This window comes from Penicillium waksmanii (assembly GCF_028829765.1).
Source record: "Penicillium waksmanii strain IBT 27052 chromosome Unknown utg000001l:1.0-4852451.0:1.0-4856178.0, whole genome shotgun sequence".
Classification (NCBI taxonomy): domain Eukaryota; kingdom Fungi; phylum Ascomycota; class Eurotiomycetes; order Eurotiales; family Aspergillaceae; genus Penicillium; species Penicillium waksmanii.
The window spans coordinates 3,635,451-3,659,187 of NW_026643248.1; the positions used below are offsets into that span (position 1 = coordinate 3,635,451).

Consider the following 23,737-nt stretch of genomic DNA (forward strand, 5'->3'; position numbering starts at 1 on the left):
ATTGGCTGTAAGAGACTTTGAAGCTGGGCTGGACCACTCTTATTTTGTTAATATGCCCTAGATGTTTCAAAAGTGGGTAGGCTGCGTTTGGTAGGACCAACTACAAGGCTCAATATTATGCCCAAGAGGGAATCCCACCAATCGCTATGAGGGTCTGTGGGCGATTTTGCACGGCCGGAGTCTGTGCTCAGCTGCGAGTGTGACATAGCGCACCCGTGGCGGATGAATCAAATTTATAGAAAATTACATTGTTTTCGAATAATGGAGGCAGCTATCGCAGCTACATACATGGTCACCGAGGGTATTGGTCGCTCCCGATCAATTTAATGCTTCGTCTCGACCTGTCGAGACTTTTTTGTTAACAGGGCAGCTATCTTCCTGCATCTGGCTCATACTACGACGGGCCTCTGCGGAACTTCCTAAAGTACATCCTTGAAACGAAACATTACTAGAATCTTTTCAATGCTGGCTTTAACGGCCCAGCTTTGTATCGCGTCATTTGAAATTTGCGATTGCCAGACTACTCCATGTCGTGCTTGCGCACCCCACGGTAGCCGGCAACAAAAGTTCTGCAAAAGCGCAGCTATCTCGGTGTTTCCCCTTTTCCTAGCTTGGCTCATATGAAACACACCATTATCGTCGTCAATCCCGGGCTCCAGGTCCGGTAGCTGGGCCAGTTGAGAGATCAGTCTGTTGTTGCCAATGTGTGCTGCATGCTACAGCACCGAACGACCTCTTTGACCTCGCTCATTTACCACAATCTTTGAATTTGAAACCAGAAGATCTATGTGCTCGTTTCTCTTGGGGTCCGGGCCGTCGTAAGCCTAGGAAGCTAGAAGGAGTGCGCTATTCCAAGTGGAATCGCGATGGTTGATATTAATATGCGTGTTATCCAACCGGATCTTCACGGTAACAGGGTCGTCATATATCACAGAGAGCTGAAGTACGGTGTAGCCTTCGCCACCTTGAATGGCATTATCCAGTCGCGGATCTTTCAGAAGGATCGTCAAGATTTCATATCGTTGATATTCTAAGGCTATCAGAATCGGAACCTGGACTTTCGGACGCCGGCCGTTGACATCAATATCGCGTTGATGAAGCAACTTTCGAACGATTGATAGTTTTCCTTGCATAATAACAAATAACAGGGCATTATGTATAAATTTGTCGCAGTATGAGGTATATGAGGTCTTGTCGCACTGTAATCAATCAACTGAACCAGAATCTTCCTGGGGGCTAACATCATCGAATGGGTCAGCTGCCTTGAGATGTACTGATACTTATGAGGTGATGGCTCACGAATGACAGATGGGGGGTGTGCCATATTTTCCAAACAGAATGGGGCCTATATCTCACTGTTTTGGTACCTCGTGTGAAAAAAAAAGAGGGCTCTGTGCTGTAATATGGAATCATTGATTCATCAAGGAGACATGCAGGGCCGTATTTGTAGCGAGACGTTGTCACGAGCAACTTCTGATGTGCACTCACATATCTGTAGGCGTGAGCTCTCATAATTGCGGTGATTCAATTGCTAATCCTTCTTCGAGTTCACCACATACATTTATGAATACGCTACAGTCAACAAATTGGTCCCACAGAGCAAGAACTTCGTTATTGGGAGGCTAAAAGCTCTCTGTCATGGTCTCACATATTTGTGTATATGGATAGTGTTGTTCAAAACATCAACAATTAGTCTTAGGTAATTTATAGTCAATGTTGGACACAAAAAGTGGCGCGAGGAGGCAGAAAATAATAGCTTTCTTGCGGTTAAGGCATACCGTGTCTATGTATACTTCTTGCCTGTCCCTGGCACATATTTAACAAAGTTCCCAGGAGGTCGAGGTGAATATTGCTTTGCGCAAGCTCAAAGCTGATGGACTAGGCAAGCTTTCCACGGAAACATGACCAACATAATGATTCCACTACACCTGGGATATCCTAGGGTTCGCTTGGTATTCACAGAAGCGTCACCGTATTTATGAGCCTATGTTACGCCATCAGCACGTGTCGTATTACGATTATATGCATCGACATATACGGCCTCAAAGACAATAATTACATTTATTTGGACATTCATGCTAAATACATTCCTCGCATCGCTCCCTTCCTGCCGTTTCTGGACCATCTCAGTGAAATGCATGGTACCGATGGTTGGTAAAGGGCGCCACGCAGGGCCGGAAAAGGCTGCATTTTGTCTTAACTCATTTATCAAAAATGGGTCTTATATCACTAGGAGCTGCTATTCCTGGTGCGATTCCTAGGAAATGGGACATTGCACTTGAGGTATTTTTCTATTATTTAAGCCTACGTGATGGGAGAGCTGAATTTAAGCTGAGACAAAGTCATTTGATAATTTCAAACATCGCTAAAGACGCGGATCTTAATTTTTTGAAGTCTAGTTCCCTCTTTAAATGCGCTGAAAATGCATCTCCCAATTCTTCTTCGAGAAAGTGGGAAATTCGTCAAACAACTGAATCTAGTTCATCCTGACGTGGCAATTTTCTAAACTGCCTGACTTTAACCCTCATGGATTTCTTCGGGCCATTAATAACCGGTCGCTAGGTGAGCCTGATACCGTAACTTTGGAGGCTTACAAGATTGAATCAAAGTCTCTCGCATGCTATATGAATTACTTGCAATACTCTGACCCACTCAATCTAGTAACTATCTGCACTAAGGGCTTACTAATGGACCAGAGAAATATTCACGGAGTTCGCATTGGGAAGTTTCATTTTGTGAAGGAATGTAAATGACGTGTCAATGTGACACATCCAATGATCAAATATTAGTATGCGCCGGGGCGAGATATGTAGCTCCGAGCTCCTCAATCAAGATCAGCAGATTTCATTGGTTTCTGATTGGCCAATTACTAATACCTGATCGGGAAAATAAGATATTGACTCATCGTACCATTGAATCGTTCCCAGGCTTTCAACTATATTGTACTCTAGCATTTGGCCTACAGTATGCACCATAGTGAAATGTTAGCTAATAAAAGAAATGTTAAGGTTTTTACAGAGCCTACTGGAACATCCTAGCTTGACAGGGAGGTCGGGAGATCCAGCTAGGAGGACAGTTCAACATTAATGGCAATATTTCTTGGCAATACCACTATTAGCTGGAAGAGCTAGACCAAAGCCAACCCAGTGATAGTGCGTTGTGAACTACATAATGATCTTGAATTAACATTACCCACGATATGCCACGAAGAAAGCTCGCCCACCTTACGAGCGGTCTCGGAAACAAATAATTCTTATCTCGTACAGTAAGTCTTGTTTCTTGAGCAAAATTCGCCTTTGCGTCAGATATCAGTTACTTGCAACCTCTAGAGTATAAGGTATGTAATAACAACCAGCGGCATGGATGCCAAACAGACATAATCTGGTCTCGGGCGAGGAGGATCTAGAGAGATGTCTCCTCGCCACGAAAGAACGAGGAATACCTCGCAACATCTAGCAAATGTGAGAAAGGACTTGGCCATGTGGCAGTAGGGTATTAGAAAGAGAAAGAGAAGAATCCCAATACTGTATAACAGTGTAGCTTTCGTGTGCTGTGAGTTGCACTTTGTTTAATTAGAGATCAGATTCATTCTAAAAACGCTCTGTTTATTTCACCTGTCAACATCAAAGAGTCTATATTGCACCATAATATTCTCCCAGTGACGAACCAAAACAAAATTATTGACGGGCTTAAAAGCCGTAAAGGATACGAATCGGAACTAATTCCGATGGTGCGGCTTCGTTCATGATCTACACCAGCCTCATATCACAACATATATATTTGACAGGGGCCAGGTCTTTGATTGGCCAGACTGTAAATTGCGGACCACTCGGTTCATGAAAATCCCATTTGACGTGTTCGGCAGCCCCTAGCTAGCGGTATAAGTACCAAGCCTACATAACTCGGATCTGAAGCGGATCTGCCACATCCCTGTCTTGATTGGCCTGAGCTTAAGCTACTGGTTTTGACCATCCATCCCATACGATATTGGTAGTAAATTCATTTCGGCGAGTAGATTGCACAACGTAGCTCACATGTTTCGAAAATATGTAGAGTTTAATGGTCTCTTAAACTTTTACTTCTCATGTGCAAGCATTATTAAAAAAGAAAAAAAGGACCGCTGATCTCTCTATGCCTTTTAAATATCACTCCTGAATACATTGAGCTGATGCTTCCCATAGAAATCAGAAGTAAAAGCACGAAGTAATTAGGTCATGTAGGCCGACGCAATCCATACCAACGCGTTGGCTTTTTTTTATTTTTTATTTATTTTATTCTTTATTTAATATATTCCGCAAGACCAGCCATATCCAATCTCGTTGGAGTATTCCCAAGCTTTGGCGGATAGGCTTGTTTACATTCAAATGTAACATGGCCCAGCGAGCAGCTCTCCACTTTATGGACATAAATGTGCGGATATTACTACATATTCGGGTTACCTCAGATTCCTCGTAGCTTTCAATACTTGTATTGTCAAGTCCTAAATAAGGAAAATTGTACCCGGACCTCTACCTTAGGTATGTTATCTTGTAAGACAACAAAACAAAAAACATAAAACAAATCGAAAATGAATACAAACCCCTTGAAGAGCGAGTTATAAATGTGCTACTATATACATGACAATTGAACATACGCCGTCTACATGAAACTAGGACGTATTTTGAGAGTTAGTTGTTGATGCTTCTTTCCCATACAGTTGAGTACCAATTCTTCATTCACCTATCCGTTGGGTACGTTGACGATGACTTCGACTATCGTACAGAGTATTCACAATACTCATTTGATCGCAAAGTGGGGGTCAAGCCAGCCTTCTGTGGTACCAGGAGTTCGCAAATTCATGAATAAAGCCACCCAAGGAACATCGTGGGATCAGCAGGGCTCATCGCAAGACCAGCAGGATGCCGAAGGTCTAGTTAGTCAGCAATTCCCTTCGGACAAAAATTCTCCCTCTCACCATCAGGATGATGGTCAGTATCATCCAGATAAACAATCCTCTTCAGCCAAGAAAGGTATCTCCCAAACTTGGGATGATGACCAATATCATGAAGGATCACCCTGGGGTGAAGAAACCCCTTCCACTCCTTCTAGCAATGGTCATCAATATAATAGGAACCAGCAAGCAACAGAAGGCCAGCCTCATATGGCTAAACAGCTTGCCTCCACACAGCTCGGAACAACTTTCAACGCAGACGGTGTCCAGTATGATCCGAATCAGCAATCAAACTGGGACCACATTGCCCCATCTGGCGAAGATTTGAATTCCGCAGTCGATACTATCCAGCCATCTAATCCCACCCAATCACATCCAGTGGTCACTACCAACCTGGCAACATCAACCAGTGTTCCATCAATACCCGCGTCCCCAACATCAAACACATCAGCTAGTTCAACGGCTGCACATGCTGGCATTGCTCTATCAGTCACCGGCACCGCAGGGTTTATTGCGGTTCTCATTTTGCTTCCACTTTACAAAAAACGCAGGCGCCTTCGACAAGCACTTTCTGAAAAAGAAAGTGTTAGCATACACAATCCTCTTGACAGCACCAGCCGATTTTTCAACGAGTTCCTGTCAAAAATTTACATCTACGGTATTCGGCTGATCTCTTCAATGTCAGATTTAGTGAGGCCTAAGCGACAAACTTTGAGACATGTTACGTATTTTGGGGGTACGCAACCTGGAAATGAGACAGGCAGTGCTACTATCGACTCAAGCAAGTCTCCACAAATAGAGATTCGCTCCACACTAGAGCACTCACCACCTGCTTCGATCGCTTTCTGGGTGACGGAGTCTACATCGAGTTCCCATAGCATGAAAGCACCATCAAAAGACCAATATAGAGGGCAAACTGAATGCCCTTACGTGGGTCATATATATGACATGGACCCCCTAGAAAAAACGAGCATGGAAAACCTTCTCGCTGCGCACCCGTTGGTGAAAGATATTTATACCGTGGAAATGGATTACAATTCATCCAGAGTGGGCCAACTTGACCTTCGTGTTGGCCAGCGTTTGGCTATATTGCAGACTTTTGACAGTGGATGGGTATGTGTTCCTGAAGTTCTTGAGGTATGGAATACATGAGGATATTGACAATCACTGGTATAGGCCGTTGGACTGCGCCTTGAATGTCCTGAAGCTGGATTAGTACTCGATCTCACATCTCTACTTTACCTAACAGCAAGGCTCTTCAGTGCAGTGATGAGAGGAGGAGGTCGAACCGATACTCTGTCCCACCATACGCCTTAAATCCTCTGCCTGCTCGCTTCTATTCTTTGTTTTCCAACTCTAAGAATGAATCTTGTCATGAACCCCTTGCTTAGATAGCTTTCCTACATGGCACTACCTAACTTGGGCCGTGTTGCTATTGATTTGGCCCAGATGGACACAGTGGAAGCCTTTTCTTTTCTTCAATGCAACCTATAAGCGTTGATTGGCTGCATTACAGACCTCACTGCTCATCCATATGCCAAAATTACCGAACAATGGCAAGCTTGTTGCCGCCAGAAATCTCTCAGAATGCATCGCTCTACGAGCCGCTCCATGCGACCCGCGTAACCCAACGACGTTGAGGCAGATCGGACAGAGACGAGATGAATCCATGTTTACTAAGCTGTGCAAGGATGGAGGATTCAACGGACTTGATTCAACTTTCTTGTCGCGAACGACGTGTGGATAAAGACCTGCCCATCAGTCAGAATGAGCCGTTCACTCCGGTGAACAAATGATGCAAGTTTATCATCGAATATGCTGACCATGCACAAAAGAGACTTGAAGAGGTCTTCCGAAAAATTGGTACTTTGAGGGGTATTATCCGGTGAGCGAGAATGTCGGTGCTACAGAACGCGCTTTGTTCCAAAACAAACGGGAGACAATATCTCTTTGGTGAAACATCTATCAGGATAATCGGATCAGTCACGAGCGCTTACACCTATGATTCACAAACTACAAACGCCTCCTCATTACGAATTACAAATTAGTCATTCGGACTTGGCAATTCGGCTTGGTTGGTGAATCGAGCGTTATCAACTGACTTGAGCCCGAAGAAGTGCATTGAACTCTTACTGCACGTCGCTCAAGGGACTGGATGTACATTTATCACATAGTACAAATCAAAGGCTGGATCTAAGCTTTGTCAGCTCTCTCGTCACATAGTCCCAAAGTATAAAGAAAATACTGCAAGTGTAATGACCTACGCCCTTGAAGTTGTGCCGAGAATAGGCGCACCTAGCAATATAAGTCCTATGCTTGATAGATGAGCTAAGATAGGTTAGCATGTATTTCAAGTATTGCCGTCTATGGGTAATTCATATGAAATCGATATTCTAAGAATGAGGCCCTCCCTAGGTTGTTGCCTGGCTTGGTACGGTAGCTCAGAATTATAATGCAGCTATCTCCGAGAGATTCCAACCAACCTCATATCACAATACTTAGTAATGATCAGACTGCTCTCCTCCAACCGGTGCTATCACTGAAATTACAAAGACTGAGAATCCAGTCGTGTGCTGGGTCATCAGGGCTCTTTTCAGAGTTTCGAAGCCACCAGGACTTACGTTCTGACTGTCTCCCTTTTGTAAGACAGATATATGTAAGGGAATACCTTAAATTTACCTTCATTGCGCCAGTCAATGGTCCTCCAGTAGACTATTATGCATTGCAAAATACATTGCTCGTCTCTCCTTAACAACCCAGCCCCTGTCCTCTTCTTGCCTCATCTCGCTCATTCCTTGTACTATTGTATTGATGATACAAGGTCCAGGAGTAACTCTGTGGCCTTTCAAGCTCACAGATGAGGCGCTGCCATTCCACTTCAAGCAGCAAGACTTGGCCCTTGATGAAACAATTGGTGGAAATGGGCTTGCCCCTGTTGTGATCTTCCATACTGGCGCGAAGCTGAACCTAGTAAGTCAGATAATTTGTGGGGTAGTCATACCTAGAGCCTACTCATATTTGGGACCATGATGGGTATTGGAGGAAAGAGAGGCGGATTACGTTCTGTTTCGATCGATAGCCATTATGTGTAGTCTCCTGTCTTATGTAACCCCCATCCCGGTGACATGAAATGCCCTGTGTGATGAAACGCCCGCCAGGTACCTGCACATTCGAGCACTGTCACTCTCAATACACATATTGAATATCGCCTGAGAGCAGCTGAAATAATCATTATTTGATTCCTTATTTGATCGTGCTATTCAAACTAAAATTACAAAGTGCTAACGTGGCGAATTACGAGATGACATGTGCGACTAGCAAATCTGCTGTCTTCCACTATAACGCCAAGATCATCCACGAAAACGTCTGAGATGAATAAGAAAGACAATTTTGTATTCATTCGCCTACCTGGCTACTTATATTACTTTTTTATATTATCATAAACATTTTCTCTGGGGATACTCTAATCTTGATGGAAGTCTTGGCAGCAGAAAGCTACATAAAACACAAGTATTGATAAAGCGAATACAGATGAATGAAAAGAATCCTGTAATTTGATGTATGAAAATTACTAGCGCCGCTAAACGGAACATCCGCCCTACAATCGCGTCCGTAAGTAGGGAATGATTTAGATTACGCCATGTACGCCGCTATTACACCAGAAGTCCTAGAAACAGATCTAGGATTATGAAGCTTCTTCCTATTTCACTTAGTTGTTAAGCAGTTAAGCAAGGTTATTAACACAGGCGAGCGTGTGAGGATGCTCGTGTCACATGTCCAACTAGGGCTTGCTCCTCTTGCGGGGTGAAATATTGCTGATTGGAGGCTTTATTAGCAAAAGAAGGCTTGTTATTGGCTCACCGTCGCAAGTTTGAGGCGGGGATCCCGGTCGATCTCGATTGAATAGCGCATAATGTCCGCGTATGACGTTGATTGGCTGGAGACATCATGGTCATTTTTTAGCACAATTTCCTGAGGGGCATCTGCTCCTTGAAATGGAACTATCTAGGCCGCGAAAGAGCATAGGAGTATGAATACTGCAGATAAAGCGAATAGTAGCTAGCAGATTCGAGAAAACGTTATGTATGCTCAATTATTATGTACTTGAATTTTCCCGACTGGCTTTAGATGAGGTTCTTTTGACATAAATTTCACCAGCTCGACTTAACGATTCCATCGCAACCCTGAGTAACCTAAATGGTATCGAATCTCCATACCGTACAAAGCTTTACATACCGCTGTGTCAATTTTAACGGATATCTAGAAAATACTGAAATCACTCAGCCCTGGAATTTTATGATTGTTGGTGTATTTGCTAGCCTCAGATAATTATCTGAAAATCCGCTTTCTTGACCGTTGAACAACAATTGAGAGTTGGAGTACTGCGATTTGAGCAATGTTTTGGCGTGTGGTGTGATTATGAGAATATCGCTCAGGATTCTTACATCAACAGCCTTTCAACTACAGCGTAGGTAAAGGAGCTACAGTATTTAAATTTGGTCAGATAGCGCGTGTTTTGACCGTTGAATTGTTAAAATATCCCGGTTGCTGGGATAATAATGAGGCTGGGATCACGTGCACAAATATATACCTGACTTCTCAGTCTACTTGTATCTTAGACAACACATCCAACACAACACACAATCAACTCCCCTCAACAATATGAACATTGAAGCATCACTTAATAAACCAACATGAACAAGAGAATTTGAGTGGTTAATTGAGCAAAAGCAAAATTGATTGGGTAATCATGATGAATAAGAAAACATAATTCTTGACTGTCAACCGCGCTTAAGCTAAAGAATCGAGCGAGCAGATGTCACCATTTGGCAGTTTTCACCAGGTAATATTGAAGTTGAACGGTCGTTTTTGGTGTAAACCCACATCTGCTGCCTACAAATGGGGCGTCGGTCACGTGGAGTTCAGGGTCAAAGCGATCCCCCAATGAACAGATAAGTTTCGGTTCGCCCTGAATGTGGTCTCACGTACAACCGCTCTATAAGCGCTAAGCCTAAAATGGCTGGTCTTGAGCTAAACCGAGGCAAGTTTAGTTTCAGTTTGCTACACGTGATGTCAGGACAAGGGATCATGTCATAAGCCACAAAGTGAAGTGAAGATTGTGGGAATTAGCTTTTGTGGAAAATAGCCTACCGATAGTAGCAGACTGATAATCCATGTGTCCTGGATACTGTATCAAGAAATGATATGGGAGGAAGTTGCATTCTGTCGGTATCAGTGGGGAATTGGTATTGTAAGGCATGGTCAGAATGTATCATTGTAACTTAGCCAAGAGTCTTAGTCATGGTCGGTCGCATACAAATTAGTATGTGAGCGAACATAACAAGAATAAGACAACTATCCATGGACCTGATTGGACGTACATTTCTGTTCCGACACTCTACGAGTCAAAAAGTCGCGCCACTGCTGGTTGTCCGACGGCCTGTGCACGCCGATCCCCCGAATGAAGCGCTTACACGCAACTACCACCTGCATGCACGATAGCCCCCAATGTTCCCGCATTAGCGGCCCATCGGTGGAACTCAGGTGCCACGAGTGAGATGTTAGAGCCTCCAGGAAGGGAACGGGCTTGTCGAAGGGGTTCGGCTGATACCCCAGAACTCCGAACTGATCTGGCACATCGCAAATATGGGTTCTTGGCCATCTGATGGCTCAACGTCCGTACAAAGGATCGTGACGGGCCTGCCTCCGAGCTATAGCTTGAATACTGATGCACAGGTTCAGCGTAGCAACCATACGCTGTGGTGGGTGATCGAGAGAAACGACACTGCGACAGCAGCCCTCACCCTTGGCCACCCCGACTTCGATATCAATTTGTCCGACCGTTATGGGGTAACTCCGATCGCTCACGCAGCTTCCCGAGGGCGTACTTCTATCGTACAGTTGTTTCTAGATGAACCCACAGCCAACGTGAATGCCAAAGACGATTATGGAAGTACACCACTGGCGCGAGCCGCTGAAGAAGGATACAAGGATGTGATAGAAGTATTGCTGGGACATCGAGATACTCAAGTTGACTCTCGAAACTTGTTCAACGCGACACCTCTGGCATTGGCAGCGGAAGGAGGGCATACCGACATAGTGAAACTACTGCTTAGGCGCAAAGATATTGAGGCTGACTCGGTGGACGATGAAGAGTGCACTCCCCTCGCACGGGCAGCAGCAATGGGCCACAAAGCAATCACTTGCCTACTTCTTGACCGCGTGGATGTCGCGATCAATTCCAGGGATAAGGACGGGTATACCCCTTTGGCATGGCGGCACGGAGAGGCCATAGTGCCGTTGTGAGGACTTTGATGGAACGGCAAGATATCGATTTGAATTCGAGAGACCACGATGGGTTGACTCCATTCATGCTCGCTCTGGATGAAGGACATGAGGATGTCGTTCAAATATTGGCTGAATTTGTCGAAAAGCAAAAGAATTACTGCGCATTGAACTAGTGTAGGAATATAAGTTAACTGAATAAATATAACATCATTTAAAACACGTGTTCTGCATTTAAAAAGTAATCTGAAGTTTCGCAAGCAAGTGAAACAGCAAAAGGTCATAGGCGACAGCGGCTCTAGCAATAACACAATATATAGTTCCCATTGAATACTCTGCTTCGCCACACATGCGAAGGTGAGCCGGATTCATCTCGTGGTGCGAAAGATCAGCTTCACTTCGATTACCGATCTTCTGGATTTGCATCTACTTGCTCGCCATGTCAGGTCCTTGACAGCTTCCAACTATCGCACCCGCAAATAGGACAACGGGAACTCGTCCAGCATATGGCAGACCAATTAATGCCAAGTCTGTTGCGAGCCAGGTTTGGGGACAGTACGGCTGAATCAGGCTCCGAACCGTCTGAACCAAGCAGATTTATATCGTGGAATCCAAAAGATGTTGTTACCACATTGCTCAGGAAAAATTCATGCAGGGTAGCTTGAGGTACAGTGAGAAGGCACAGGTCCAATTGCGTAAAATGCATGTTTGCGCGGGATAGTGATTTCAACGGTGAACCAGATCCGCTGAGGCGTAATATTCGACAGTCTTCCAACAAGTTAAATAGGTGAGCGCGTAGATTCTGCGCTTCAAGCGTGTTTAATGAGCAATAGTAAGGAAGCTCAAGACAGGATAAGTGAACAGTGTGTAGAGAAATACCGAAATCCCTTCCAACCTTCAGGAAGCTTGATAGAACAGGTAAATGATGCCCGTATGTGCTGGTTTCCACAGTTTGATCCATGAAAAGTGCCATCCAGTGCTCTTTGGCAAGGGTCTGGCAAAAACACAAGTTGAGCTCTGACAGTCGGGGAAGCCGTCTGAAAACAGCCGACAGCGCAGTCACATCCTCATGTTTCTCCACGAGACCTTGTTGTTCTATAGATATAGCTTTGAAGGTATCATAGACAAGCATGTATGGGACTGGTAGCCCAGATCGAAAACTCCCACACGCGGCATAGTTTTCAGGTGGGAGGATACTGCGCCTAAAATGTTCAAAGTCCGTCGTTTCTCCCACCCCATTAGTAAACTCTTCTATATGCAAATTAAGTGGACTTACCAGGTCGGAGTAGTTCCGGGATCACATACGTGAAAGAGACTACGTATTGGCGCACGTCGGATAGCATAAGCCTTCGTAGTCCAAGGAGACCGGAATCAGAGAACGAAAATCGAACTCCACGGAATAAGTATGGTGTTGAAACGTCCCTCAATCGTTTACTGACACACGAAAGATGTTTCACGTCGTTGGTAAAGAGACACTTAACAACCACACCGAGTATTTCGCTTGGAAGAAGTTCGAGCCAGGCGGGCTGACGTGCTGAGGACATCGCCAAAGTATATGCAGCCGACGGAACACATGCCCGTATCCTTATAATTCATGCATCCACACCAGCTGCCCGGCAGTCTGATGCCTCGAGGCCTTGGAAGCTGATCACAACATGAACTAATGAAAGGGCAGGAGAGCCGTGGAAAATTCCTCCGTTACGGAATATTGTTGAACCGAAACGTTTTGAGCATCACGTGTTCCGTACCACCTTTCATATAACGTGAGGACTAGACCTCGGGTTTTGGCGGTGGGCGGGTTTTGGTGAGGCCTAGTAATACGTCATTAGCACATCTACCCGTGGCGATAGAAAACTTACTCATCCTATATTAACCCGCTGAAATGAATTTATCTTCTCTTGGTGCTTATTGCATAAATCATTCTCAGGCTTACTGAAAATGAAGACCGAGCGCAAAACGTCGAACTTGGAAGTAGGCATTGGACCTTATCACAGATCTCGAGTTGTGACGCTAATTGCACTTCTTGCAGCCGCTTTCTGAAAGTGAGAAACGTCACTTCAGTTTATACGAAAAGCAGCCTCTTGGGTATTTGCTTGACAAGTGGTTCAAGGTAATCTTAAAGGAGCTAATCCCGCCCACTTTCTTGCTTACGGAAATAAAGGAACGAACGTACTTTTGATTCCGGTGATTTCGCTCTTTCTGCAGGCCAACGTGCGAACGAAACTGGGGCCATTGAGTCGGGCTGCAAGCATCCAAATCGTGATAGTATCTCGCACCCTAACGCACCAGTCCCAATTAATAGCAATGTCGATTATGGTGCCAACATATTCTTGGATAGAAAGAGCGTAAGCCCTGAAAGAAAGAGTCTTCTCCACTGTGAAACAGAAATGAAACGCTACAACTCAAAATACAACGATGATGATGCGAAAATCATTACGAAATCTACTTAAAGAGGTTATAATCACGATATCAGAGAAACAAATGTTTACAAAAAGGGGGGCGCGGCTTTGAGGCAAGGTTAGTTGCGAGTCGGGGGCAGATTGCGCTTCATAATTGGATCTCCAATGTTCAAGTTCTTTGGGATTCTGGTTTTATCCCTATTTGGAAGCCTTTTCCATGGTAAAACAAGACAGATGTCATTTATGGGGGAACCTTATACTGCATAACAGTTTGACTGTGGTTGATCGTAGTTTACAGCCATCTCTATATTGGTAGCTACACACCTCAAGTAACGTAAATTTTGAATGTCATTTACTGATCACGCACAGAATCATACTATATGCGAATTAACATTAGGGCCAAAACGTTACGGTAGCTCAGAACGCGGTTGCACTGGAGATTGTCAGCCTTTGTTACACGAACGGACTATTTTCGGGTCACGGTGCTCCTCGGGCCTTTGTATCCTTCACTCCAGACGGCTCTCTTGCACATCCTAAGCTAAGAAAAGCGGCCCAGATTCGTGTGATTCTGCCCCGGCCAATCAAGATAGATGCGGGCCAGTATATCAACCTGTGGACGCCATCAGTTGGATTCTGGTCGTGGATCCAAACCCACCCTTTATAGTCTTATCTTGGTCGCGTGGAAGACATGATACCATTGAGTTATCTGTACATCCACGGAGTGGCATGACCCTAGATCTTTTTCGTCTTAAAGCTGGCGCTCATGAGAGCCATATGTCATTCTTGGCCATGTTCACAGGTCCACACGGTACCAGTGAGATTTTTGATGGGTATAAAACCGTGCTACTGATTGCGAGCGGTTTTGGGATCGCGACAACAATCCCATACGTGAAGAAGACGATACATGGCTATAATACCTGTACTCTTCACGTCCGTCGGCTGCATCTGGTATGGCAGATAGAATCAATCGGTGAGAAGACCCTTCCGTTTCCAGTCAGCCAGCACCAGCACTAACAAATTAGAAATGGTCAGCGCAGCCGAGGACCTGCTCAACCCCTCCTGGAGGACGATATTATAGATAAAGGCTATGTATGTCGCCGGCTTCAAAATGGAAACCTTGTTTAGTATTGACGCAAATACGTCTACAGATTTTCAGCATTTCAATCTACGTCGAAAAAGGGCTTGCTCATGATAAGACGCCAATAGGAAAACATGAAAGAGCCTGCTTTTACCAAGGTGTACCCGATTATGACAATATAGTCTCGCTCGAGGCATCGGGAGACCAGATCGAGAGGCTACCGAACATTCGCGATGAGCAAGGGCCTTAGTGATGGGTACGTGGTCCTCCTGTAACCCGGTTCCCGCTTCACATATGCTAATTTCTATCTAATTTCGGCGGCCACCAGTACCAGGGACCAGGTACGAAAGACTGTGAAGAAGTTTTTGCATTGTGGCGTGAAGCTTTCTGAACTTGAATACCAACCCGAGTAATGAATTATGCAACAAGTAGTCTCGGGCCTGTGATGCTGGCTGGATCGGCCTTCCATTGACTTTGAAAGTACTAAAATTGTGATATCCGGACCATTGGATGCGATATACCGAGGTTGTCCGTGATAAATCATACACAAGATCTCTAATTTACATGGAGACCCAACCAGCCATGCACGCCAAGAAATGAAATAGGGCGAGAGAGAGACCCGACTAATCGACAGCGCTGACATGATGGCCACAAACAAGAAACTATTACACTTCCCGTCCGACCAGGAAGTGGATTAAAGTCTCCTTCAATCACTCAACCATGCAACTCCATCATCATGAAAAAAATCTTACGTTCTCACCCAAGCCGTCGCACCAACCGCTGACCAATGGCACCACCAAGCGTTTACGTGATCTTAACCAATATTCAGAATTGGTTGACAGGTATCTCTGAGTACGGCGCGTAGCGTGTTATCTCACACGAAGAACTCAACCCTAGTATATGAGGCAAGTAGATCAGAAGAACTATGACAGATCCTGCAAAACAATGCTTGCTCACGCCCGACACTTATTGGGAATAAATATGATAGAAGACAAAACCGCAATGATGAAAAGAGGCCAAGTACAGCAGATGGAAGCCAGAAGAGCGCAAAAAGAAGATACTGTCTTCGATCTCTTACAGAATCCAAGTCGAAAGCTCGATCCGTTATAGGTTATACCGAGGGCCACGAATGCCTTGAAATTTCTGCATCAGGCTAAGCTAAAAACTCCGAGTCGGGTCATAAGCCGCTTCGTAAGCTGCTTCAGCTTTCGGTGCTATTGGATTTGGGAGTGAACAGGCTGATGTCCCAGGAGCAGTCATGCCATCAATCGACATCGGGGGAAACCGCATATTAAAATGTGGATCTGGGGCAAGTGGTTGGGATTGTGGTACACCAATGTTGGGGGTGATGTGGCAGATTGGATCCAGCATTGGCCAGTATTGGGCTGAGGTGTCGAAGGTGGGATTCTGGAGATAGATGTCGCACTTTTCCTGATGCTGCAATGATTTATTTGGCATGCTGGTTTCCGAGTGGCTGAGTTCTGGAAGCTTGAGAGGCTGGATCAGAAAAGCCGGGTCATAGCAGTCGACCAGAGGTAATTGATCAATAATAGTAGGAGGAAGGGGATAGGGCGTAGGAAGATGAGAGCTCTTTGGCCTAGCTGCTGAGTGGATCTCTGCAACTTTGAGTCTCCTCTTCAAAGGCCGAGTAGCAACCGAAGAGCCATATTCAGAACCGGCTTTTGACGAGACCATATGTTTCTTATCATATTTGTCAATATTGGTTCCGAGGGCATGATTGCTCCATGCTGATACTGAGTGGTCCGGCGTCTTTCTATCTCGAGTGAAAATAGTGTGGATAGAGCCGCTGTTGATAGTATTGCTTGTCTGGCTAGGAGCCGCTAAAGACCCAGGAAAATTTGCGTGGGAGATCCAAGCCGTCGTTTGCTCATCTGCAGAGGAATGTAAGTGTTAAAACAGCTCATGATTGAAGGGTGTGCCATAAAGCCAACCATTGTGTCCGTCTAATAACCCCTCCTCTTGTTGCCTGACTCGATATAACTCGTCCAGGATGTGCAATCGTTCAGGTGGATTAATATGATGGCGAACTTGCTGATCGGCTTCTCTAAGTTTTGCAACCGAAATCCCGTGGCTGGTGCGCATCTCACGAAGAATATGAACTAGAAGCTGGATGCGTTCTTTGTCAGGTTAGCTACCTTAACATCTACATTATGATAATGGGCTTACCAAATTTAGGAAGGTGATCTGGCTCCCGATGGGTGACTCTCGAGGGCCACCACGGTGGCTTAGTCTCAGTAGGATCAAGTTGGCTTTTAGTACCTGCGATGACCTTACGTCCATTGTATGGGTAGTTCACCTGTTTCTGAGGCTCTACAAGCTTAACATAGGCTTTAGCTAGAGTCCGGCAATTGGTCTGCTGGATATTCTCGAAGGCCTTTTCATAATAAAGGGTCAAGAGATCATGGTTCTTGACTGATATCGCGGCTTTCTTGTCGCCCACAGACTTGTATGTTTCGTTGGAAAAGCCCTGCCATTTATATTCGGAAGATTTGCTGGGGAAAAAGGGTGACGGCTCATTGTAAAAAGGCTGAAAATTAGCAGCCTCGGTGATAGGCTGTCTCATGAGCCGATTATTCGCAAGCTCGGCGCCTCCAGAATGCGTCTGGATGGGTATCGATGGATGAGAAAAACCTTTCACTGTGTCCGGCTCTTTTTGACAAAGGGAAAGTGTTACGCTGGGCTCGACTGCTAATTATCATCAATTAAGATCATTGCTAGGATGATAGTGATAACTACCTTGGTGGTTGGGGATGCAGACTTCTCTAGACATCTGACCAGCTCTCAGAAATGCATCAATCACCTTCATGGATAGTACCGTGTGGCAACTATCCGCGATTGGCCCAGATGATTCTAGACGGATTTCTCCATTCGCGTCGAGATACACGAGTAAAAATTGTGTCGATGGCATTTTGTTCAATTTTGCGGCCGCGGGTAGATTAGCTTTCTCCTGACTAGCAGTCAGCATATTTAAATCTATAATTCAGCACAAGTGGCTACCATCTCATGAGATAAAGACCTATGCACTTCTCTTTATAACCAAAATTGTGCCCAAAGCTGTCTTAGTTGATCCTTAGCCTGGCAAAATTCCAAACTGGGATGCGAAAATGGGAGAGCCCTCAGGCTAAAAATGCCACTGTACACTCAGAAGAACCGCAAATACGCTGTCAGTGAGGAGGCAAAAAGGAACATCTGTGTCGACTGCCAGATCTGACAAAATCTGGCGTGTGGAATCTACCCCAGACATATATAACCTGGCTGGAGGGGCCGGCTGTCCCTTTTGTGTCTGACATGCTCATTAGCACGGTTCATTCCGTCAGCCGTATCATGAGGACCACTGCATGAGAGGAAATGAGACATCTACGAGCCAATAGCAAAAGTACAAGCGTTAATTGAGGGCTAAATCCCAGCTATTCGGTCTGTGAAGCAACTTTGAAAGGAGTTTCTGTGGCTTGGCCAGAAAGCAGACTTTTTAAAAGAAAAAAAATAAGAAATCCCAAAAAGATTTCCCGCTGCACCAAAATCCCATGGCATTTGGTGTGTCAAAGGCTGCCTTCATGTTGGCCGAATGTAACAGGGCTGGAATGTGGATCACCTGTTGGTCGCGCACAAATGGCAACAGCGACCTTGCCAAAGTAGTCGGAATTTTCTTTATTTTCTGCGCCGTTATGCAATCTCCTTGCCTTGGATAATGCATGGGGCAGACTTTGGAAATTGAGACTATATTCAAGATAAGAAGACAAAAATACCTTATGACAGGCCCCTGAAAAGGCCAGAGTCTTCCTTTGGGGCATCCCAGGCCCCTGTGATTCTGCCATGCATTTTTATGGTAAACGTGTGGGATTTGCCGAGGACCGTTTTTAATGGCCGGAATATCTTCCCGGATGTCGATCCTTCCTGACGGGCGCAAACTATGCACGCATCAAGACGAATCGGTAACTCGCGGAGAACTAGCTCAAGCCTCCAATGGCGATCCTTGCGTCTTAGCGCGAGGCTCCTATGTAGTGCCTGGCGTTGTTATCGCTGACTTTAACGTCAAACGGGCCAAAATGTCAGTGAGATCAGGCTGCTCGTCGTAGGTGATCTAGTTAATTAGGTTTGATCATATGGTTGATGGATTGATTATCTTGTATCTGACTACAACGAGTACTCCTTTGGTGTGTGTGCATAATGTCTGAATAATGAGAATCAACAAACCCCATTTTTCTGTTCAGTTCGCGTAAACAACTCGGTTATGCCCCAAGAATCGATGTTGGAGTTCCCTCCACTCTACACTTGATTCGTATAATAGTATGTTCGTATGCAGTTTCCTTTGCGTAGGAATAATGGAAGGGCCAGTCCCTGAGAAAGAGAGCGAATCAGCTATAGAATATTTGATCGGGTAGAACACGAGGATTTGCAGCGCACGGATTCACAGCCTGTGCGCCGGGCCGTCCACGAACCCCTACGTCCTAGCTAACAATACGGTTCATGCAATACAATATGACACGTCGGCGGGATAAAAACCGACGCCACAAAGCGTTAGCAAATCCTGGTTATCAGGAGCGTGAGCTATGCCACTCATGCTACCAGCGAAGAGGTAGCGCCCCAACTCCTCCACAGCGGGTGTATTGATGAGGCGGATGAAGATTTCATGACTTCTCATGTGCGTACGAATGCTTGGAGCACTTTCAGTGGGAAGCATAGTTCGCATTTGGCAGTCTAACATTTCATACTCTGGCTCACTATAGCAGGTCTAGTGGGTATGTCGGTTACTGAAACCCTTCGAATCAAGTTTCAAGGTTATTCAGCGAGCCATATCCATCAAGTAGAAGCCTTGCGCTACGCATACATAGGGAGGCGACTAATGTCAGCCTGTCTCACCCTTTTCTGCCAGTAAACATACTAGTACAGAGAATATTTACATGAAAACAAAAATTGGACTTTATACCGAGAATGAAGGCTTAAATTCGCTAGCAGAACCAACTCTGCGTTTACCACGAACCTTAGCACGGACGTCTTGATGTTCGCACCCCACACTATGGATCATTACCTGGAGGACAACCAGTACTCAAAATTATCAGTCAAAGTCTTTCTCACTTTTCTCATAGTGTGGAATTTGTAAGTGCTCATCAAAATGTGCATACTGCATAGCCAATGTGGCTGATAGAATCAAAGAGAGAGTCCACCAACCTTGAAAGGACAGAAATCTATTGTATATAGGATACACGTCCATCCTGTATATAATTTGGTTTCCTTAATTTTTAACTACTGTGTGAGGAGTTTTAAGTCCACAGGTCTCAATCCTTGTATTCCGCAGGGACCAGCCCATTCCGGAACGGCATGGTGGCGTTCTGATGAGGCTAGTCTTTTGACTTTACTCATGTGCCCATTTATAATTGCATGAACCAGGTGTTACGCGTTGCTAACTGGTCACGGTGAGTGGTTAGATCGTTGGTAAACAACTTACCAGTTGTTCTCTGTGTCGTTGGTCGTACGTGATGTCTATCACTCGTAATCCTTAAGTATCGACTCGCAATCGTACCGTTGCTGTACTAAGTCTTACACGGACTCGGATCCTGTTGAGTAACTTCGAAGGATGTGCCAGGTAGAGCGCCAAATAGGTCAGTCCGAAGAGCTCCCCTACTTGTAGTATGTTCGTCACAAGAGATGAAACTGAATGAAGAGTAGTCCGAAGGTATACTGTAGTAACTTAGATTGATTGATCGCGAAGAACTAAATACATGTGTATAATGAGCGTCCTTTATATCCTAGTCCTCCTTGGTGGTATTCGTGGTAGATGGTAGAGTGGTAGACGGTGCTTGGCGCCTTCTACCCGTCGATCTAGATACCCATCTACCAGTCGTGGTCACGTGGTAGTCGTGCGATCCCTTTGTCCTTGCAACGGATCCCATCTCACGATATGCCTCAGTTCCTCTGGGTTGGTTAGAACTTCGTGGTTGTTCGTACGATAGTCTGGTCCGTGAGATCCTTTCCGTCGTGGGTTATGGGTCATCGTGGGGATCGTGTCATCGTGGGGCGGTTCGGTCCGTAGGATCTAGCTGAGCGCAAGATAGCGTCCTTCCCAGGTAGTTGACTTAATCATGGCCTCTTCACTGATTACCCCAGTTATTCTGTATCGTGTGGCTCCGGTGGGAAGACCATGATTTCTCGTGATGTTTTGCACGTGACCTGCGGGCGGTCGTGGTGATTGTAGAATGGTTGGCTCTCGATGGCCTATTTGTAGGTCGCGGCCCCTCATGTTGCAGGGTCCGTAACACTACACCACCACCATCACGCGGTAGCAATAGCAGCAATGATTTTATACCACATACACCATACAAATCGGTCAATTTCAGACGGCAAATAGCTTCAATTAATCACTTAATTGAAGAGCAATCAGTTATAAATACCGACATACAACAGCAATTGGAGCAGGTTAGCAAGGGTGCCCAAAAGCTTGCAAATAACCATGCTATTCTAAAGGCCAATATGACTCGCGTGATGGCTGAGAATGGGCGGAAACAGCGCAAGAATGCTATAAATAGTGTTCAAATTGCCTACGAGGGCGGTATTACTGTGGAGGATATGCAAATTCGTCTACAATTGGTAAATGAAACCAATATCGCTACACCATCGGCACCCCCGCGCGCAGCAGGATCGGCGAATGAGAGGCCACCACAACGTTGTGGTAATTGTAGGAAGGTAGGGCATAAGCGCAATAGGTGCCCGCTCAATAATAACGCCTAGTTTTTGCAATTTAATTGGTGTTGGTGGCTTTTTTCATACAAAACGTAGTGGTTGTGGGAATAGGTGGCCCACTCGGTGGTGTGGCCCACTCGGTGGTTGACCACGTTAGTCACCGTTGGCAGCCACTTCACCGCTCGGCAGTTACGCCGCGTCGCAAATCAATATGTTGACCACTGGTTCCCATCGATCATGATCATCACCAACTCTCAATTGTCACTCACCTCCGGCCCTCATCTCCAGCCCTCACCATCAACGTGTCCTCACCACCAACACGTCTTCACCATCAGCACGCCTTCATCAGCACGCCAACACTACCTACTCACTGTCGATAACCCGCGTCTCATCACGTCGCGACAACTTTGCTACCACTGATAGCCAGCAAAGATACGCATTCACACAAATGGAGGCTACTTTGGATTGCACGCGTCGCTCGGATCGGCCACCAAGCTATCATACACTGAGATCCCCACTGGTCCGATGACTCAGTGCTCTACTTCGCACTACGTTGAAGAAATGCCCATTGTCGAAAGCCAGGGCGTGATTCAAGGCTACATTAAAACTACACGCGAACCAGGAACCTGGCTATTGAACTCTACAAACAGGCTGAAGGGCATGACACAAAGTATGCGGGATGATTCTTGATTCTATTGATTCTTTGGAGCAGGTCTTGGCTTCTTCGGGATCTGACGACCCCGAATACTAGTCTCTGACACCACGAAGAGGTGCCTGCAATGGCCAGAGGATCAGGACGAGGACCGCGGCGCCACGGGTCGCCTAATGAGCGCAAATTTGATAACGCAGGGCTCAAGGCTGCCTGGAAGCTCAAGATTATACAATCACAGGGCTCAGGGCTGTGAGGGAGAACTTGGTGTCGCAGCGGTCTCCTGCGGAGGTTCTTGGTAACGCAGGCGTCCCTGCGGGTCTCCCTTGGTTTCGCAGCGTCCCCCTGCGGAGACTCTTGATGTCGCAGATGTCCCTGCGGAGGCTCTTGATGTCGCAGATGTCCCTGCGGAGACTCTTGATCTCGCAGATGTCCCTGCGGAGGCTCTTGATGTCGCAGATGTCCCTGCGGAGGCTCTTGATCTCGCAGATGTCCCTGCGGAGGCTCTTGATCTCGCAGATGTCCCTGCGGAGGCTCTTGATGTCGCAGATGTCCCTGCGGAGGCTCGTGATATCGCAGATGTCCCTGCGGAGACTCTTGATGTCGCAGATGTCCCTGCGGAGGCTCTTGATGTCGCAGATGTCCCTGCGGAGACTCTTGATGTCGCAGATGTCCCTGCGGAGACTCTTGATCTCGCAGATGTCCCTGCGGAGGCTCGTGATATCGCAGATGTCCCTGCGGAGCACATTGTTACAACGCAGGGCTCATTGCTGCGAGGGAGAACTTGTTGACGCAACACTCTCCTGCGGGTCTCAATTGGTAACGCAGCGTCCCCTGCGAGGCAAACTTGATTACGCGGGGCCTTTCGCGCGAAGACTTTTTGGTAACGCAGATCTTACCTGCAAAAGACACCCCAAGGCTGCGAGGCCCGGAGTGTGAGGAGGAAAGTCCTGCTTTTCTTTTCGACGGGAAAAGAGCGTCTTTTATGCTATTCTGAGTAGAGGTTTCGGCAGCGACCACTTGCGTAAATTTTGCCGAGTCCAGAGATTTTGACTTCAAATTCGCACTGGGCGACCCTAATTTCGTGGGTGTTGAGGCGGTTTATCAACGTTGAAATAAGAAATTTCAAGAGTTCGGGGCGGAGAGAGCGGGTGGAGTGGCACGCCCCACCTGGTCCCTTGGCTCTCCTGGGTCTAGGCCTGACAAATAAAATGCCTCAACGTTGTTGACAAAGGTCAAACGACTCTCAACTTGGCTGGTAAGTTCGAAAGAATAGGCTGGCTCTGGCAAATCGACTGACCATACCCTCGAACTTGTGTTTGTAGACTTTGCCATCGTAGCTGCCTCGATGCATGCTACCAATTTTGGACGCATCTACCCTTCCTCACTACATTTATCTAATATAGGCACTGAATGAACGAATCTTTAATTAAATTATCAGTTCGATTGACCCCTGCTAGGATGTTACAAGATTATCCAGCCCGATGTGCACGCAGATGAATCTTTGCTAGTAGGACACATTGAAAGTGACAGCTTTGCGGCACCAATCGCTGGGCGCTGACTTGCAACTCCAACCGCGAATCCAACTTTCTGCAAGCCGCGGATTGGGACGTTCACTTCGTGCAGATAGCTTGTTAGTCAACGTTTGTCCCGTTGAAACTCCGCTGAAGTGTGGCCAAATGCTTATTGGGCCCCGC

At 46.0% G+C, this 23,737-nt stretch overlaps 7 protein-coding genes across 7 annotated transcripts; 6 read left to right on the top strand and 1 right to left on the bottom strand.

Moving 5' to 3' along the window:
• Positions 1-4,741: 4,741 nt before the first annotated feature.
• N7481_001321 (uncharacterized protein) lies at positions 4,742-6,082 on the top strand (the record flags this gene model as incomplete). Its single annotated transcript, XM_057260540.1, has 1 exon — positions 4,742-6,082. One exon carries the CDS (start codon positions 4,742-4,744, stop codon positions 6,080-6,082), a length of 1,341 nt encoding a protein of 446 aa, XP_057128372.1.
• A 4,494-nt stretch (positions 6,083-10,576) lies between these two features.
• On the top strand, positions 10,577-11,236 carry N7481_001322 (ankyrin repeat domain-containing protein; the record flags this gene model as incomplete). Its single annotated transcript, XM_057260541.1, has 1 exon — positions 10,577-11,236. One exon carries the CDS (start codon positions 10,577-10,579, stop codon positions 11,234-11,236), a length of 660 nt encoding a protein of 219 aa, XP_057128373.1.
• A 1,917-nt stretch (positions 11,237-13,153) lies between these two features.
• Positions 13,154-13,665, top strand: N7481_001323 (uncharacterized protein; the record flags this gene model as incomplete). Its single annotated transcript, XM_057260542.1, has 3 exons — positions 13,154-13,186; positions 13,245-13,300; positions 13,377-13,665. The coding sequence occupies 3 exons, from the start codon at positions 13,154-13,156 to the stop codon at positions 13,663-13,665; spliced, it is 378 nt and encodes a 125-aa protein (XP_057128374.1).
• A 114-nt stretch (positions 13,666-13,779) lies between these two features.
• On the top strand, positions 13,780-14,278 carry N7481_001324 (uncharacterized protein; the record flags this gene model as incomplete). Its single annotated transcript, XM_057260543.1, has 2 exons — positions 13,780-13,803; positions 14,012-14,278. 2 exons carry the CDS (start codon positions 13,780-13,782, stop codon positions 14,276-14,278), a joined length of 291 nt encoding a protein of 96 aa, XP_057128375.1.
• A 62-nt stretch (positions 14,279-14,340) lies between these two features.
• N7481_001325 (uncharacterized protein) lies at positions 14,341-15,105 on the top strand (the record flags this gene model as incomplete). Its single annotated transcript, XM_057260544.1, has 4 exons — positions 14,341-14,607; positions 14,647-14,703; positions 14,763-14,941; positions 15,021-15,105. 4 exons carry the CDS (start codon positions 14,341-14,343, stop codon positions 15,103-15,105), a joined length of 588 nt encoding a protein of 195 aa, XP_057128376.1.
• Positions 15,106-16,603: 1,498 nt separating this feature from the next.
• On the bottom strand, positions 16,604-17,621 carry N7481_001326 (DUF2841 domain-containing protein; the record flags this gene model as incomplete). The annotated part of the gene is made up of 3 exons (XM_057260545.1): positions 16,604-16,812; positions 16,880-17,401; positions 17,450-17,621. The coding sequence occupies 3 exons, from the start codon at positions 17,619-17,621 to the stop codon at positions 16,604-16,606; spliced, it is 903 nt and encodes a 300-aa protein (XP_057128377.1).
• Positions 17,622-20,793: 3,172 nt separating this feature from the next.
• N7481_001327 (Transposase Tan1) lies at positions 20,794-21,439 on the top strand (the record flags this gene model as incomplete). The annotated part of the gene is made up of 2 exons (XM_057260546.1): positions 20,794-20,841; positions 21,116-21,439. 2 exons carry the CDS (start codon positions 20,794-20,796, stop codon positions 21,437-21,439), a joined length of 372 nt encoding a protein of 123 aa, XP_057128378.1.
• Between the last annotated feature and the right edge of the window lie 2,298 nt (positions 21,440-23,737).